Below are 15448 nucleotides of genomic sequence, written 5' to 3'. Positions count from 1 at the left end.
TTTTTCCAGTCCTGATTTACACTAATTATGCATGTTAATTGGAAAGGAGGCATCACCTACAAAGTGGTAGTCTTAGTAATTAAAATACTTCAAAAGAAGCTTTAAAAAGACTCCTTGCATGAGACAAAAGAGCTTTTCATTACACATTCACCTAGTACACCTCCAAACGATGCCAGAGAATGACATGCTTGTTATCTTCTGTTGGCAACCTACACAGTCCTTTAAATAAAACTGATATTCCTGAAAACTTCAAAACTTTTTTTCTTTTTTTTTTTAGAATTACTAAACAAATTAAGTGGTCAATTTGGAGAAATCTGTCTGATCAAGAAAGCTCTGCTACCAAAACACTTTTGGTCTGGTACAAATCACACTGTTGTTCTAAGCCCAGCACTGGTGAGCGAACATGTCTGCACAGCTTCCTGTCTCAGGCCTAAGTATTCAGTACACTGAAAGAAACAGAGGGACAACATCTACCCCACCATACATGACAATTAAAACATTATTTTCAAAAAAATATTTTAAAATCTGTTACTTCATATCTATCTCCACTAAGTACCTCAACATTATATTTCATACTTTATAAAATACATTTGCTACTTATTACTGTAATACAGCACATTCTCAAGGTCAAATTAAACTTTTGCTGTGAAATCCAGGAATCACATACTTTATTTAGCACAAAGAACATGTCTCAGCTCTCTAGAATTACAGTACTTGTTTTCACACTACAACTTCACAGGGAATTGCAAGTAAATCTGTAAGGTAATATGACTTAAATCAAAACAACCTGTAAAGGATAATACTCATGTTTTTTACCATGTAACAACATGCAGACTGTTCAATGATTTTTTGTATAAAGGCTGATTTTAAAGTTTCTTTATGTTGTTAGTTCTACAAATACAGATTCAGCAGTGATACAAAGAGAGAAAATACAATGTAGGTTTAAAAAAAATCAGTTTGATTCAAATTTAAAACCTAACTGCAAAGTGTTTGTCACACAACCGTATGCGATGCACATTTTCAACCTACCCTCAGATTTACCATGAGCTTTTCCTTAAAACATATCTAAATCTTTCACACAGCCTAAATTCCCCAGCTTTATACTGCAGATAAGCAGCTTTCCATAATGAATAACATAGCTAGTGTTCACAGCCATCGTTTAGAACACTGAAATACAACTAAATCTTTCCCCTGTATATGGTCAGAGATGATGCACCAGCAGTACCCTGTAATTCTGCAGCTGCAGATTTTCTATAGAATTCTATTTCTTCCACCATGATTTTTGTTCTTTCATTGAAAAAAAGAAATTATGTCATTAAAAACGCCAAAAAACCCCAACACCTGTCACTTCTCCACAAAAAGCTTAAGCAATAAGCTCTGACAGGTGTGACTTGCTCTATTTATCTCAATCAAAGGCCCTTCTAGGCTTCATTATTACACAGCTGTGTGTTTTGTCTGTTTTCCAAGGTGCTGGAATTTGTTATTTTTCCGGGGGGGGGGGGTGAGGGGTGGGGATTGAAATAAATTTAAAAAAAGAAATAATTATTTGGAAAGTGGTACACTCCTGCACCTTCTTTTGCCTGCTATCCTTACCAGACGATACATAACACTGCTGCTAGCAGAACCTGTCTGGGAATCCACAGTAACAGTGGAGGAATGAAGATGAGCAAATATTCAGAATGACCACATTCTGACTGTTGCCCGGACACTAAAAGGAAGGAATGAGGTGCTCCTGACTATTATTTGGACATGTAGCTTGCAGAAAAGCCATGTTTCTATGGTTCCTGGACAGTACAATTTAAAACTCAGTTCAAAAGTAATCACTGCTATCAATCCATCAACAAGTAACATTGTTAGTAATAATTCTTAGATCTATCTCTGAATTAGAGATGAAGGAGCTATAACAGGTATGTGGCAAGATAATTGGGAGAGGGAAGAGGGGGGAATGGGGGTGTTGTGTTTGGGGGGTTTTCATTTATTTTTTTAAGTACTAGATTTATTTTTTTTTTCTGTTCAGCTCTGAAGAACTCTGCCTAGCTCTGCAGACATTCAGCTGGTTGCACCTCCTTGTGCTGCAGTGAAAAAACCCCAAAACAGAACTGAAGTGTCTCTCAAAATTCTATCAAAACAGAACAAAAAGCAGCATACAGCCCGTATACAAATATGACATTAAGCTGTATATACTAGCTTACCCATTTATATACATTTTTGTATGCCACTTACACCTCTGACTTCCACAGGTAACAAACACCAAGATTAAACTCTCCCCCACTGAGGCCAGAAGCCCTGTTATCTCTAACACCTGAAACACTGGAATAACAGGAAGGCATAGCCAGGTCATTGCTGAGCAGCATTCTAGCCTTATCTACAACACATCCGCTTCATTTTAACTCTCCCAATATTCTAAGTGGTATCTCAAAATTTTTTGGAGATTATTTCATAAGCATGCCAATATACTTCGTCTCCAAGAGATCTTTTGACATGACATGTCATTGCACGTACTAAGTTTTGGAGAATATTGTAGGAGTTATTCGGAGTTTCTATGCATTTACTTCATTTGTTGATTTGAGGATTTGTGAGGCAGAAGCTATTGCCAAGTTGATTTTTAGCATACCCAACTAAATTACTTGAAACCTCACATTAATAATTTAAGTAGTTTTAATAAAAATTTTAAATCTTATTAAAATAATTTCAAGCTTTTGTGATTATTTTTTTTCCAATCAGTGCTTATGAATTGTTTTACTTTTTCCTTAGTTCTAGTATTTACTTTCTTAGCTATAACATCAGTATAGTGGGTTTTTGTTGGTTTATAGGGTAGTGTTGTCAGTAACGACCACAACAGCAGGAAGTTTTAGTAGAACCAGAAGGCGGACAGAAAAGAATGGGACTCGATGGGATACAGAAGGTTTGTGGCAGCTGGGAGGTAAGCTGGGAAAGAGAAGTTGTCCAGAAAATGGTGATGAGATCAGTGAAACAGCTGTTCGATTGCAGAGGCAGGAAATAGCACTTGAAACTGTGAAACCTGGACCAGCTCGATATACAGGGAAGATTACAGAGTTTTTTCAAGACTGGAAAGTCATGAAAGAGGAGGAGGAACTCCACCAAGAAAAGAGGGAAATATAGATGAGACAGAAGGATAAAGAACTTGGATCCAATGGGGAACATTCTAAGCATCAGTAACTGACCACAATAAGAGATGCGGTACCTGGACCACTTTAACAGAATTATGCTTTTTATCAGTATTTTACTTTGCAGGAGTTAAATTAAAACTACAGCATCCTAGGTGGCACATATACTTCCAGATCCTTCTTTTAGCCATGCCATAGTGAGCAACACTTTTAATTTTCCAATTTCATTTAACAGTAGTAAGCACTACTGCTGCCAGCTCTCAGCACTGCATCAACTCAGTGATGTCAACTTGTGACCAAGTTGTAGGTGTATTTGGGGGTGCCTTGCCTAGCAGTAAGTGACCTGCTACAGACAGGCAGGCAGGCAATACACTTGGAGCAGAAAGGAAGCGCTGGTTGTACAGGAAGCTTACCCAGAACCAAGGGCAAAGGGAAGCAGAAAAACTATGAGCACATGGAGAGAAGGGGAAGCTGAAATAGACATTTCATTAAAGCAGCACTTATTAGTTGGTTATGAAGTAATAAAGCAACCCAGGAAAATTTCCTTTTTGAAGCTCATTCCTTCCTTACTGCTAGATGGATATTGTTTGTTTGCCAAAAATAATTCTCAAGACTGGAAAAACACTTAGACACAGAGTTATGTGAATTTAAAAAGGATAACATCTGAAAACCTCACAGAGAAATCTGTAATCAAGAGAGGCAGTATATTCTACTTTTTTTTTTTAAAGAAAAAAAAGAGCAGCAGTCACAAACCAGATCAAATCAAACATAAGGGTTTTTTTTTCTCCAATTTTATATCATAATTAAAGCAGATTTCCAACTGGTTATCATACCAGTTTGAAATGACAGTTGGAGATGCTCATCAATAATGAAGGATAACACTGAACAGTAGTTCATGTGACAAGCAAAATTAAACATAAAGAACCATCTGCTATTTCAGCAGTCTTCAGAAATATTAGTTAATAACGAATGTACAGCAGTGTCAGTAGAAACATTCCTACTCTTAATCCATCCTGCTACTTGACAAGGAACAAAAATAGTAATAGAGTTCAATTGTAACAATGGGAAATCGAGCCTTAGGAGGTAAATAAAATCCATCTTCATACTCGAGAGTGGGGGACATCTAGCATTTTAGAGAGCTGATATCTTACCAGTCTGTAAGGGGGACAACTGACCTTCCACTACGGTGAAGAATAAAGGATCACTTTGTACAGCAGCACTGTCACCAGAGAAATCCAAGGTCATAAGCTTTGGAAGAACAGGGCTTTCGGCTTTCGGGTTATGGCTCCCAGCAACACGTATGTGTTTTAGATCTTACACACAACTGTATAAGCTCAATCAGAAAGCAACTTTAATGTGTCATAAAAATTTGGAAACTCCTCTACTTTTGCAGCCCTTCAATAATCTGAGAGTTAAAGCACCAAATGGCTGCCAGTTTCTTGAATGATTTAATGAAAACACGGTGAAACACTTCAATTTAAGCTTATCCTTTTTCCATTTTTAAGTCATTGAAAAAGTGTTCAATAAATTTGCATATGCAAACATTTAAGAAAACCAGCAACAGTTATATAAAGGTTATTGAATAACTTGCTTTCTTAAGAATTGGGTTACTATAATAAAACTATTGCACACACTAAAACATGCATCTAAAATCTCTATATTCTTTCACAATAGAAATATCACAGAGTATGATTTTAATTTAGGGTAACCAAAACTGCACTATAAACCTACCTCTTTTGGCATGAAGGACAATGAGCACTGCAATGTTGACTGTCCCTTTAAGTTCACTGAATACAAGTAAGGCTTGAAAGAACAGCAATCAACCACTGTCAAACAAAATTCAAAGTCAAATTACAGATGCTATTACACTGAATATCAACAGTTGTAGTACTTCAAAGTGATTTCCAACATAAGGTATCTACGTATCTGTATGGTGACATTTCTCACATTCTCATGCGAGATGACTGACTAGGAGCCGAAGTCCACCACATGGTAAGAAAATCCCTCTGTTACTGTCAGATCATTTTTGTCATCATCCACATACAGCTCTACACAAAAATATAACTAAATATTATAACACTGTCTCGCAAGAGGAGTCTCTCCGATTTCTTGAGCTCACAAAGACAAGACACCACATAAGCATAGCTGCAAAATTCTCTCAAGAATAAACATGTTGGAAAAGCAAAAGAGAAGCCAGGACTGAAGTAGAAAAGGGATGGGCAACAGTGAATGAAGGGTAAAGAATCTGCACTAGTCTTGTCAGGAATCAAAGAGCAGCAATCTAATTCTACATATTGCACCAACATCACTCTGAGCTGGGCATCTTGCAGTACAGGGGTCCTGTGATTGACCTGCAGATGCCACCAGGAAAACAGTAGTTCCAGATCCTTATAATAATGATGAATTAACTAAAGGGTAAAAGTTGTCAAAACTATGGCTAAAAGTCCATGAACTGGAAATCAGTATAGAAATTTGGATTTGTTTTTTAAACATTTTTTTAAATTATTTTAGCTGGTGAGAGGGTATTCAAACTTCATTTAAACATACTTTAGCAACTAAACGGGGAGGCGGAGAATCTACAGGCAACCTGACATTTTCCAAATGATTATTTTTGGCAAATACCATTTTTCAGGCAAACCAAACTGTCTCCTTTTAGATTATATTAAGCAGCACTTTTAAAGTAATTGCTTTAGGTTTTCTTAAATCAGAAAATTTGTATACTAGAAATAGTCTGTCTTAGCATTATTTTCTCTTAGCATTATCTGTTCTTTATTTAAATTTGACATAGTAAAAGCAAATACCTGAACAATCATTAGCATTCAATTTAAAATCCTTATATTTAGAAAAATCAAACTCCAATCTTGTACACGCCTGTCCTTTGTTCTGCAGCAAAAAGGGAATTGATTTTGTAGAACCAACATAAACACCTCCAAAGTCAAGTATTTCCTGTAAATTTAAAGGGGAAAAAAAAGTCAAATCACTGTGAAGTCAAGTTTATAACTGAACAGAATGGGGAAAATATAATTGTTCAAAGATTCCCAATTTATAATACAATAACAGTTTTGATTAATCAAATGTCCTGTACAACCATTATCTTTAAAATCTTTCCAGGACATAAAACACAACAGCTTGGAATTCAATACATAAATCCAGTTACACCATCAGGAAAGTATTCATCATTCAGCATACAGATCATTGGACATGTTTTCCCTCACTGCATTTTTATGCCATATTACTACATTAAAGAAATAATTTCACTTTTAACATGCTTCTTCCAGATTATCCATTTCAAAAGTTAAAGCTGTCAGCTATCATTTAGTGCAACTGTTTTGCACATACATTTAGTTTTTAATTTCTCTTAAGTTCTTCTCTGTGATAATTTTCACAGGAAGTTAATATAGGAAAAAAGTAAAGTTAGGAAGTAGGGATGAGAGAATTTGAGATCTAGATAAAGCAAAATACTGTCAATCTTACCAATTGCTACAATTTCTTCATACTTACCACATCAATATTTATTTCAGGGATCTCTACAAATCCACCAATCCTAAGCACTAGTACTCCTGAATTTCGCACTGCTACCTAAGTAAATAGACAACAGTGTGATTGTTGACAAGGTCATTTTAACATAATTATTTCAACCAAACAGTAAAAACCAAAACCAACAACCAACCTACCCCAGAGGTACAAACTGGGGAAAGACATTAAGCATAATTTATAATGAAATACGTCTTCCCTTATAACATAATTTTTGTTATGGAAATACAAAGAGGTAAGGAAAATGGCTTCATTTTCTAGAGTATATATATATATATAGTCACAGATTCCAGTGAGATGTGGCTTCAAATGCTGTGGCATAGCATAACAGAGATACTCCTAGCTGTCAATTAAAAACAAAACAAAACCCCAAAAAAACCAAACACCCCAATTTTAGGAAAAACCAGCCTTCTGCAGACAAAATAAAAGCTTGCAGGAGGCTTCATCACTAGAATGAACAGGTTTCCCTAACAGGAGAAAGCCGAGTGGATGGATCAGATATGTTCAGCAGCTGTGAGGATTGCAAAGTATACCACAGCACAACTGCTTGACAGAAGCACTGATACAAAGTAGGTACTGTTGTCCTGAGCAATATGGAATCTGTTTTGGAAGTGGACAAAAATAAACATTTAATAAACATAATGTAGGCAGCCACAGAAGACAGAGAATCCAGGATTAGAGTCTGAAGTGGTAGCAAAGATCATCCCCATGAGAGCACCCTTTTTCCCATTGTCACTTATTTAACCAGGGACAAGTTCAGGAAGCAGGCATGCAGAAAACAAAACCGGATTAGATTTCTATTGCACTGCGATTATCAAATCAAATCTACTTGTAAATCCATCTGAGATAGCCACAAAAAGAAGTCAAGAAATTAAGGACACTGCAGCATTCCAGTTCTGCTCCTCTATAGATAATAAAAACTGCAAATATATGTACACGATCATCTGAAGACAATCACATGTTAGTTTGCACAGCTTGCAATGGTATAATATGAAGGACTTGAAACTGTGAGGCTGTTTTGATACCAAAATAATGGGTTATAGCAGCCATCAACTCCTGTAAGAATTCCCCACCATCCCCGTCCCCCCCCCCCAAAAAAAGAAATAAAATCCAAAAGATGCTTAAATGTGCACACATTTCCACACACAAACACGTAACACAACTCAAGACTCATTCTTCCAGTTTTGAATACCTCCAATCTTGTATCAAAAGTCATTTTTACATTCGGAGTGAAACAGATTATAAGAAAAGCATGGCCTCCCACAGGCACCACCCCTTCATAAGGGATGATTATCATTCCAGGCAGTGGCTTGGGATCAAGAACCTTCAAAAACAAACAGAAGCATTAAAAATACTAAAAAGGTGATATATCATGAAGATTTCCTATTCTTATAAGGAGAAATTTAATAATATATAATACTCACTTGGACATAAAAATCTGGGGCAAAACCACCAGTAAACAAACTGAAGTAGCAGAATCAAACATGATAACTGTCAATTTCTACTCTGAAATAATGTTTGCACACCTTCTAGTTTTTGGTTGTTTTCATGAAGTTATTACAATTAAAACCTGCTATCTAGTGATAGCGTTTTTTTCAGTGACATCCTCCATGAGTGCAGTAATAAGTCACTAAAATGCTCAATTGATAAACAGAGAAATATTGTACAAATCAAAATAAATCAATCAAGTTCCTTAGTACCAAAATAACATATTAGCAAAAATTCTGAGGTTTTTAATTAAAATTATTTTGCTTCACTAAACAAATAAGGCAAATTAGTCTTTGATGTTAGTCTAGTAAAATGATTACATTTGCTACGACTGGTCCGTGCATGCAATGACTGGGTAGCCAGTTCAGGTAGGACGATTATCCAGTTTCTTCTGTCTCTCAAAACACAAAAAAATCCAAGGTTTAACAACTTTTTCATAGAGTAAAAAATTAGGGTTCTACCCTCACCACTGGTTCTCATGAAACTTCCAGATTCTTTTAGACCATTACCACTTTGCTTATCTGTCAGTCCATCTATCCATCAATCCAAATTTGAGACAGAATTCCTATTCGCATTGTTTCTTCAGAAGAACAAAGACTTAAGTAGATGTGTATCTAATAACTGAGAGCAGAAACCTGCAACAGCATCTGATAAAATAAACTCCCTTTTTCCTCACCACTCCAAAAAATTAAATATTCTAACACTAATTTTAGCTTACTTGGAAGTATGCATGATTGGAACCTATGTTTTGCAGAATGGCCATTTTATAAGTAGATAAGTTCATTGGACTATGATTGAAGGGTATCCTTTGCTCCATTAACTGAACTTTAGCAGTACCAAGCTATACATAAAAAAAAAGAGAGAGAGAGAAAAAAATCAAACTAAATAACATATTACTAAGTGCAAATAAATAATTCAACCTAATTTTCTTTTTATTACATAACAAGCTAACATCCTTGTGGAAATGCATAAATTAGGAGTATTCAAATAGACAAACATAATTTACATGTGGGACAAGATTTACTCAATGTATTGAACTTCTCTAGATTCAAAGTGAACAGACACAACCCCAGAGATATTCCTGGGCTAATTTCAGGACAAATAAAAATATTTTAATTAAATTTAACAGAAGTGGCAGGATTATTTTTTTTTTAATCCTAAGTGTATGATCAGAAAAAGATACTTCAAAGATTTTACTATCAGTAGAAATGCTAATAATCTAATTTACACACATCCTGGTTTACATATGGCAGTTTCCAAGGCTTCAAAAGAACAGGAAGACGAGAAAAAAGCTACTGGGAAAAAAAAAAAAAAAAGCACAAACACGCACATCAAAAGGAAGAGAAAAGCTGTCTCGGCTCCCAGAAATGAAAGTTCTAGAGCATGCAGCTAGCAAATGGTCAACCTAAGCTAAATTTCACTGTTTAGAAGACTATCCAGAACATTGCTTTTTAAATTATCAAACAGAATCACAAAATGTGTTAGTTTGGAAGAGACCTTTAAAGACCATCCAGTCCAAGCCCCCTGCAGTAAGCAGGGACACCTTTAAGTAGATCAGGTTGCTCAGACCTTCATTAAGCCTGACCTCGAATGCCTCCAGGGATGGCGTCTCCACCACCTCTCTGGGCAATCTGTGCCAGTGTCTCTCCATACTCATAGTGAAGAAGTTCCTAACGTCTAATATAAACCTACCCTGCTCTAGTTTTAAACCATTGCCCTTCACCCTTTTGCTACATGTCCTTGCAAATAGTCCCTCCCTAGCTTTCCTGTAGGTCCCTTCAGGTACTGGAAAGCCAATATAAGGTCTCCCCAGAGCCTTCTCTCCTCCAGGCTGAACAAGCCCAATGCTCTCAGCCTGTCTTCCTAGGAGAGGTTCCCCAACCCACTTATTGTCCTCTGGACTCACTCCAAGAGGTCCATGTCCTTCTTGTGCTGAGGGCTCCAGAGTAATACCAATTATTCCAAATACCAAGTTCAAATAACAATACAAGGTTTGGTTACAGCCCTTAGTGCTCTGACATGTATCTTCCCCAAAACACCTTGATTTCTATCTCTTTAATATATACCTAAATAACTATCATACCACCCATCCACCTTTGCTTGTGTAAGCTACACAAGCCAACAACATTCACAACTTAACCTGTGAGGACCACTAAGTTATGGTTCCAAAAGAAGGATATCATCAAAAGCAAGAAAAAAGCAAATTGTCTTTGCCTTGCCTTCTCCCTCATGTCTTTGGAGCAATATTCTTTTGTTAGACACGTAAAAGTCACATGAAATTAAAAGAATTTTTGAATGCACGATAATAGAAAACATATTTAAGAAATGCCTTGGTTAAAAAACCCCACACATTTTTCTTCTCTGTCTGCTACATGAATGGTTACCTTTGCAAAACATTTCAACTTAACCGTGTTTCCTTTACGCACACACAAGTTGAATTCTCCTTCTTCTGGGGAGTTGAACCCTGGATGCCAAACAACTTCACACTCCAGATCTCTATAGGCCTCCACAAAGCCTAAATAAATGTGGGTAATTTAAATGTTATATCGTACACATGCACAACTTTCAAATTGCATATTTTAAATAGAAATAACATTAGCACATTAAAGTGAAATTAATGAAAACTAAAGCTACATTTCAAAAGTTATTGAACAGTATGCTGAAGTAAAATTAGTGTTTGGATTCTTGTGACAATCGTGTAGTGTTTATTAGTATCCTGCAGTAAAACACCCTCAAAGTTCACTGGTATTTTTTAGCTATGAATTACTCAAATAAGACTATCCTTCTTGTAGAATAAGAACTTTGGGAAAGATCATACATGTTTTCTTGCTTACAGCCAAGTCTGAACTTCTATCATTAGAAATCTCTTTTCTCAAGAATCAGAGGACACCAAGCTCCTGATCCAACCAAGCTTTGTGTAATGCCAATTCAGTTAACAGTTCTTTAACAACAGGGCTCCAACATACTCCTGCAGAATGGTATCTTTCAAAGGAAAGAAGGTAAAAGCTAACATCTCTCATTTCTAACAAATATCGATCCATAATGAGAGTGGAAACTAATCCCAGACTGAATTCCATTTGTGTCACTCAGACTGTCTACATCAACTTCTTAGCAGCTTCACTGCTACAGTGCTTTTGGAAAGTTTCCTGTCCTCACATTGTTAACTGCCACTAAAGAGCTGCCTCACTTTCAAGACAGCAGCAATCTGCACTGAGAAAAAAGGTTACATAAGCACTGCTGGTTGGACATAGAAACAACAAACTTGATGAGTATGCATTCAGGGAATGCTGCTATGGTACTACCATTGATCTAATAAATGCTTTTGGGATACAATGCTTTTAACCCAAATCTAAAAAACACTATTTATAACAGAAACTGAATGCTTGTTTTACTAAACATCATTGACATTTAAGACACATGCACACCACACGCTGTACTTGTACAGTACTAGTAGTATACCTTTGGCTGGGTGAATAGAAAATGCAGTTCCTATGACTGAAATCACAGGTTTCCAAGTGAACTGAGCAGGGTGGTTTCTTCGATTGTACACCCTGACAGTTGTTCTAAATTCTGTCTCTGCTAGGTAGCCAGGAATAGGATTTAAAATCACTTCTGCTGCAGACAACTCAAGTTCAAAAGACACTGCTTTAGCAACTACCAGCACATGCCCAGGGTGTTGGTTGTTTATTGTGTAAGTGAAAGATCTGTAACATAAAATTTATGTTTTTCTCAATATTTTTATGTAGTTATTATGTTGCAGTCAGACAAAGATTTATGTGAAATACAATCATTAACTAGAAAATACTTAGAAATTGAGTGCGAACACACAATTAAAACAAGATAAAGCAATTTGTAATTGTTTTGCATACAAGTTAAACCAAAAGTGAAGTCCAAAGAGAAGATTATCCCAAATAATGATTAACCTCATACAGTCATTTTAACAGGATTAATGAAGCAAGAGTTCCATCTTCATACTGGAATGCTAGAGAACAGTTTGCCTACACATTTTCCCATGAGATGCACCAAAAGGTCTGAGCACAGGTCTGTTGCAGTGATGCAACACTATGCCCGAAAAACCACAGTACTTCTCATAAAAAAGTGACAAGCTATTCTGTCAAAATCCTATACGGCCGCAGCTGTATCGGGGGAAAAATGTATTTGTTAGGAGATATTTTAAGCCCTAAAAAGCATTATTATACTAGCAAATTTTGGCAACATAAAACTGCATTAATGTGGTGGTTTGACCTTGGCCAAAGGCTAGATGCCCTCCAAAGCTGCTCTATCACTCCTCTTTTCAGCTGGACAGGGGAGAAAATACATATTGAGAGGCTTAGGACTCAAGATAAGGACAGGGAGAGATCATTCTGCAATTAATGTCATGGGCAAAACAGACTCAACAGTGACTAAAAAGAAAAAAAGCCTCTCTAATTTATTACACCACACACACACACACACAATGAAACCAGATTCAGATAATGAAAAGTAAAACCAGATTTTGAAGCGCCTCCCCCCATCCCTCCCTTCTTCGCAGACTTCACTTTATTCATGATTTTGCCCCATTCTTCTCCCCAGGGTGGCACAGGGAGGGACAGGGAATGGGGGTTGCATCACTTCCTCATGAGTTGTTTTCCTTCTTGGCCAGGGTGGGGAGTCAGGGGCATGGCATTCCTCACACTCTTCCCCTACTGCACTGTGGGGTCCCACCCATGGGATACAGTCTTCCACAAACTTCTCCAACGTGAGTCTTTTCCCATGGGGCTTCAGCTCTTCACCAGCTGCCCCAGAGTGGGTCAGTGCTATGGGGTGCAGTTATAAATCATAGAATGTGTCTCAGTCTGTCAGGCCCAGACTGCTCCAGCCTGGTCCCCCACGGAGTCACAAGTGTGTGTGTCATCCCCCTAGCAAACCTGCTCTTGTGTGGGTCTCTCTGTGTCACCATTGGCTTCAGGTCCTGCCAGGAGCTTGCTCCAACATGGGTCACAGCGTCTTCTCCATGTCTCCACCCGCTCCAGCATGGGGTCTCTCCGTGGGATACAGGTGGGGTCTCTGCTCCCTGTCATCTTCCACGTGCTGCAGAGGGACAACCCACTCCACCATGGTCTTCTCCACAGGCTCCAGGGGAATCATTTCTCTGGCATCTGCAGCACCCCACGATCCCACCCAACTTCTTCATTGATCTTGGTGTGTGCAGAGTTTCTTACAACTTCTCCCTCCCTTCTCTGGTGGCAAAAATCAGCTGCTTGCAGTTTTTTCCTCCTAAATGTGATTCACAGAGGTGCTGTGACTGTCGCTGATGGGCTCGGCCTTCGTCATCGGTGGGGTCTGGCCTTGACCCCAGACAGTGTTTACTCTTTCAGACCCAGGAGAAGCTTCTAGGTGCTTCTTGCAGAAGACACCCCCACAGCTCCCTCTCCGTCACCAGAACCCCACCACACAAAACCACAACAGTTAATTATTGCAATATCATCACAAATGAATACACCATTAACACATCGTAATTGCACTGAGTTTAAATGAGCTACACTGGTTTTTTATTCTCCTGCTACAAAGAAAATATTTAAATCAAGACAAATATATGCAGCCTTACCTTTTAAACACTCCAAGAGTTTTTGTTTCGAATACAACTGGAATATGAGTCTTTGTAAAAGGAGGCACCACCTGAGACAATGGACTTGTCTGCTGTAACTCATCAATTTCAATTTCAATTTGTATCCATATATGAACTGACAAGTTATTGATAACATGCAGTTTTCTGGTGGTTGTAGAATACACACAAACATCACCAAAATCCATAGTAGAAGGACCTGGAATATATAAGAAATAAGATAATCAATATTTAAAAGCATAACTACTAAAACATTATTATTAAAATATTTTAGTTCCCAAATTACAGAATTAGTCACTTATAACAAACCTGTAACAGAAAAAATTTCACACTCAAATTTAGAAATAAATACCATGCACGTTCTGTGGGTGTTTTCATTAGTGCTTTACATGTCAAAAATCCACCACTAACTTCTATTTCTTAATTCTGTTAGCCAGTTATTAAAATAGGAAATGCAAAGTGCTCAGTGCTAAAAGCATTATTAATAATCCCTAATATTTCATTAATCAGGTATTTAAATGGCTAGACAACCAGCAATTTTCTGAAAGTTTGTATACATAATGTATTAATTTTTTCCCTGATGTGTGGCTGTTTGGTTTAATAAACACATTTAATTGGATGCTGACAGAATTATCTCACTACTTTGCTTACTTCCATCACAAGTTTTTATGCTGGTCTGCAATCTTCAGTGCTGTGAGCACTAATCAAACATCTTATAATACTCTTATCTACTTGTTTGTATTAATATGCTTATCTTATTCTACTTTTCTTCAGTCTATCAGCATACACAGCTACACTATTCAAGTCCCGACTTCTTTGAAAACAAAAACCAAAGCAAACAAACAAACAAAAAAAGCCCCCCAAAATCCCATAAACTATGGAAAAATTCCATTGTGCTACTAAAAATTTTACTGAAGAAAAACTGATCTTAAACTAGACCACTTTTGCTACCAAGAATTAATAGAAGAGTCCCTCACAGCCTGTAGAAGGTGTTACTCCCTACCACAGGGTATTCCACAGAAATTATTTTGGAGGACCCTGAATTCTAAAATTTTTGGAGTATTACTGTTCACTGTTACTTCCCAGAAACATTCTGAACACTCCCATGAATCTTACTGATATTAATGCTGGTCCAGATATTAACCAATAACAAAGCAAAAGTATACGAGCAACGCTCATACTACACTGTATTGATTTCTCTGTAATAGGTTGCAGTACAAGCAGTCTTTAAAGGAAGCTCTTCTTTCACATGCTCATAACTAATCATACCTCAGTACTCCTCAGAGTATGAAGTTTTAGTTAAACATTACTGTAGATATCAAGCTGCCACCAAATTATCCTATTTTCTATTTCAGATGAACAATTATAAACAGAAATTGCTTTACTACAAACGCTTTTAACACAACTATATGCATTTAGTAACCAAATTTTTTTTAAGTTTTACCAATTAATATTTGATGAAGCTGCTTGGATGTCAATGTTAGACTACAGTCTTCCTTCTCTTGGTCAGAAGATGGCACAGCACTAAGCCCACTCCAGATCTGTGATAAGCATAAGACATCTCAGAGCAGGATCAAAATTCTGATCTCTATTATATGGTAAAAACACGCTCAGCCCCAGGCAGCAGCTGAGCACCCCACACCGCTCACTCACCCCACCCTCCGGAGGAGAAACAGACAGAGCCCCCACGGGT

General features: G+C 37.2%; 1 protein-coding gene across 1 annotated transcript in view; it reads right to left on the bottom strand.

Moving 5' to 3' along the window:
• Window positions 1–15448, bottom strand: part of CFAP47 (cilia and flagella associated protein 47) — a gene marked incomplete at both ends in the record, with an annotated part of 308599 nt that overhangs the window by 262685 nt on the left and 30466 nt on the right. The window contains 9 exons of the mRNA XM_084279564.1: window positions 4860–4954; window positions 5930–6074; window positions 6630–6707; window positions 7855–7986; window positions 8869–8991; window positions 10535–10665; window positions 11610–11854; window positions 13738–13954; window positions 15200–15296. Of these exons, the coding sequence (XP_084135690.1) occupies window positions 4860–4954; window positions 5930–6074; window positions 6630–6707; window positions 7855–7986; window positions 8869–8991; window positions 10535–10665; window positions 11610–11854; window positions 13738–13954; window positions 15200–15296 (1263 nt within the window). The remainder of the gene's footprint in view (window positions 1–4859; window positions 4955–5929; window positions 6075–6629; window positions 6708–7854; window positions 7987–8868; window positions 8992–10534; window positions 10666–11609; window positions 11855–13737; window positions 13955–15199; window positions 15297–15448) is intronic.

Source organism: Gallinula chloropus (genome assembly GCF_964237585.1).
Source record: "Gallinula chloropus genome assembly, chromosome: 1".
Taxonomy (NCBI): Eukaryota; Metazoa; Chordata; class Aves; order Gruiformes; family Rallidae; genus Gallinula; species Gallinula chloropus.
Note: the sequence above shows the minus strand (reverse complement) of the source record. Positions and strands in the feature narration are given on the sequence as shown.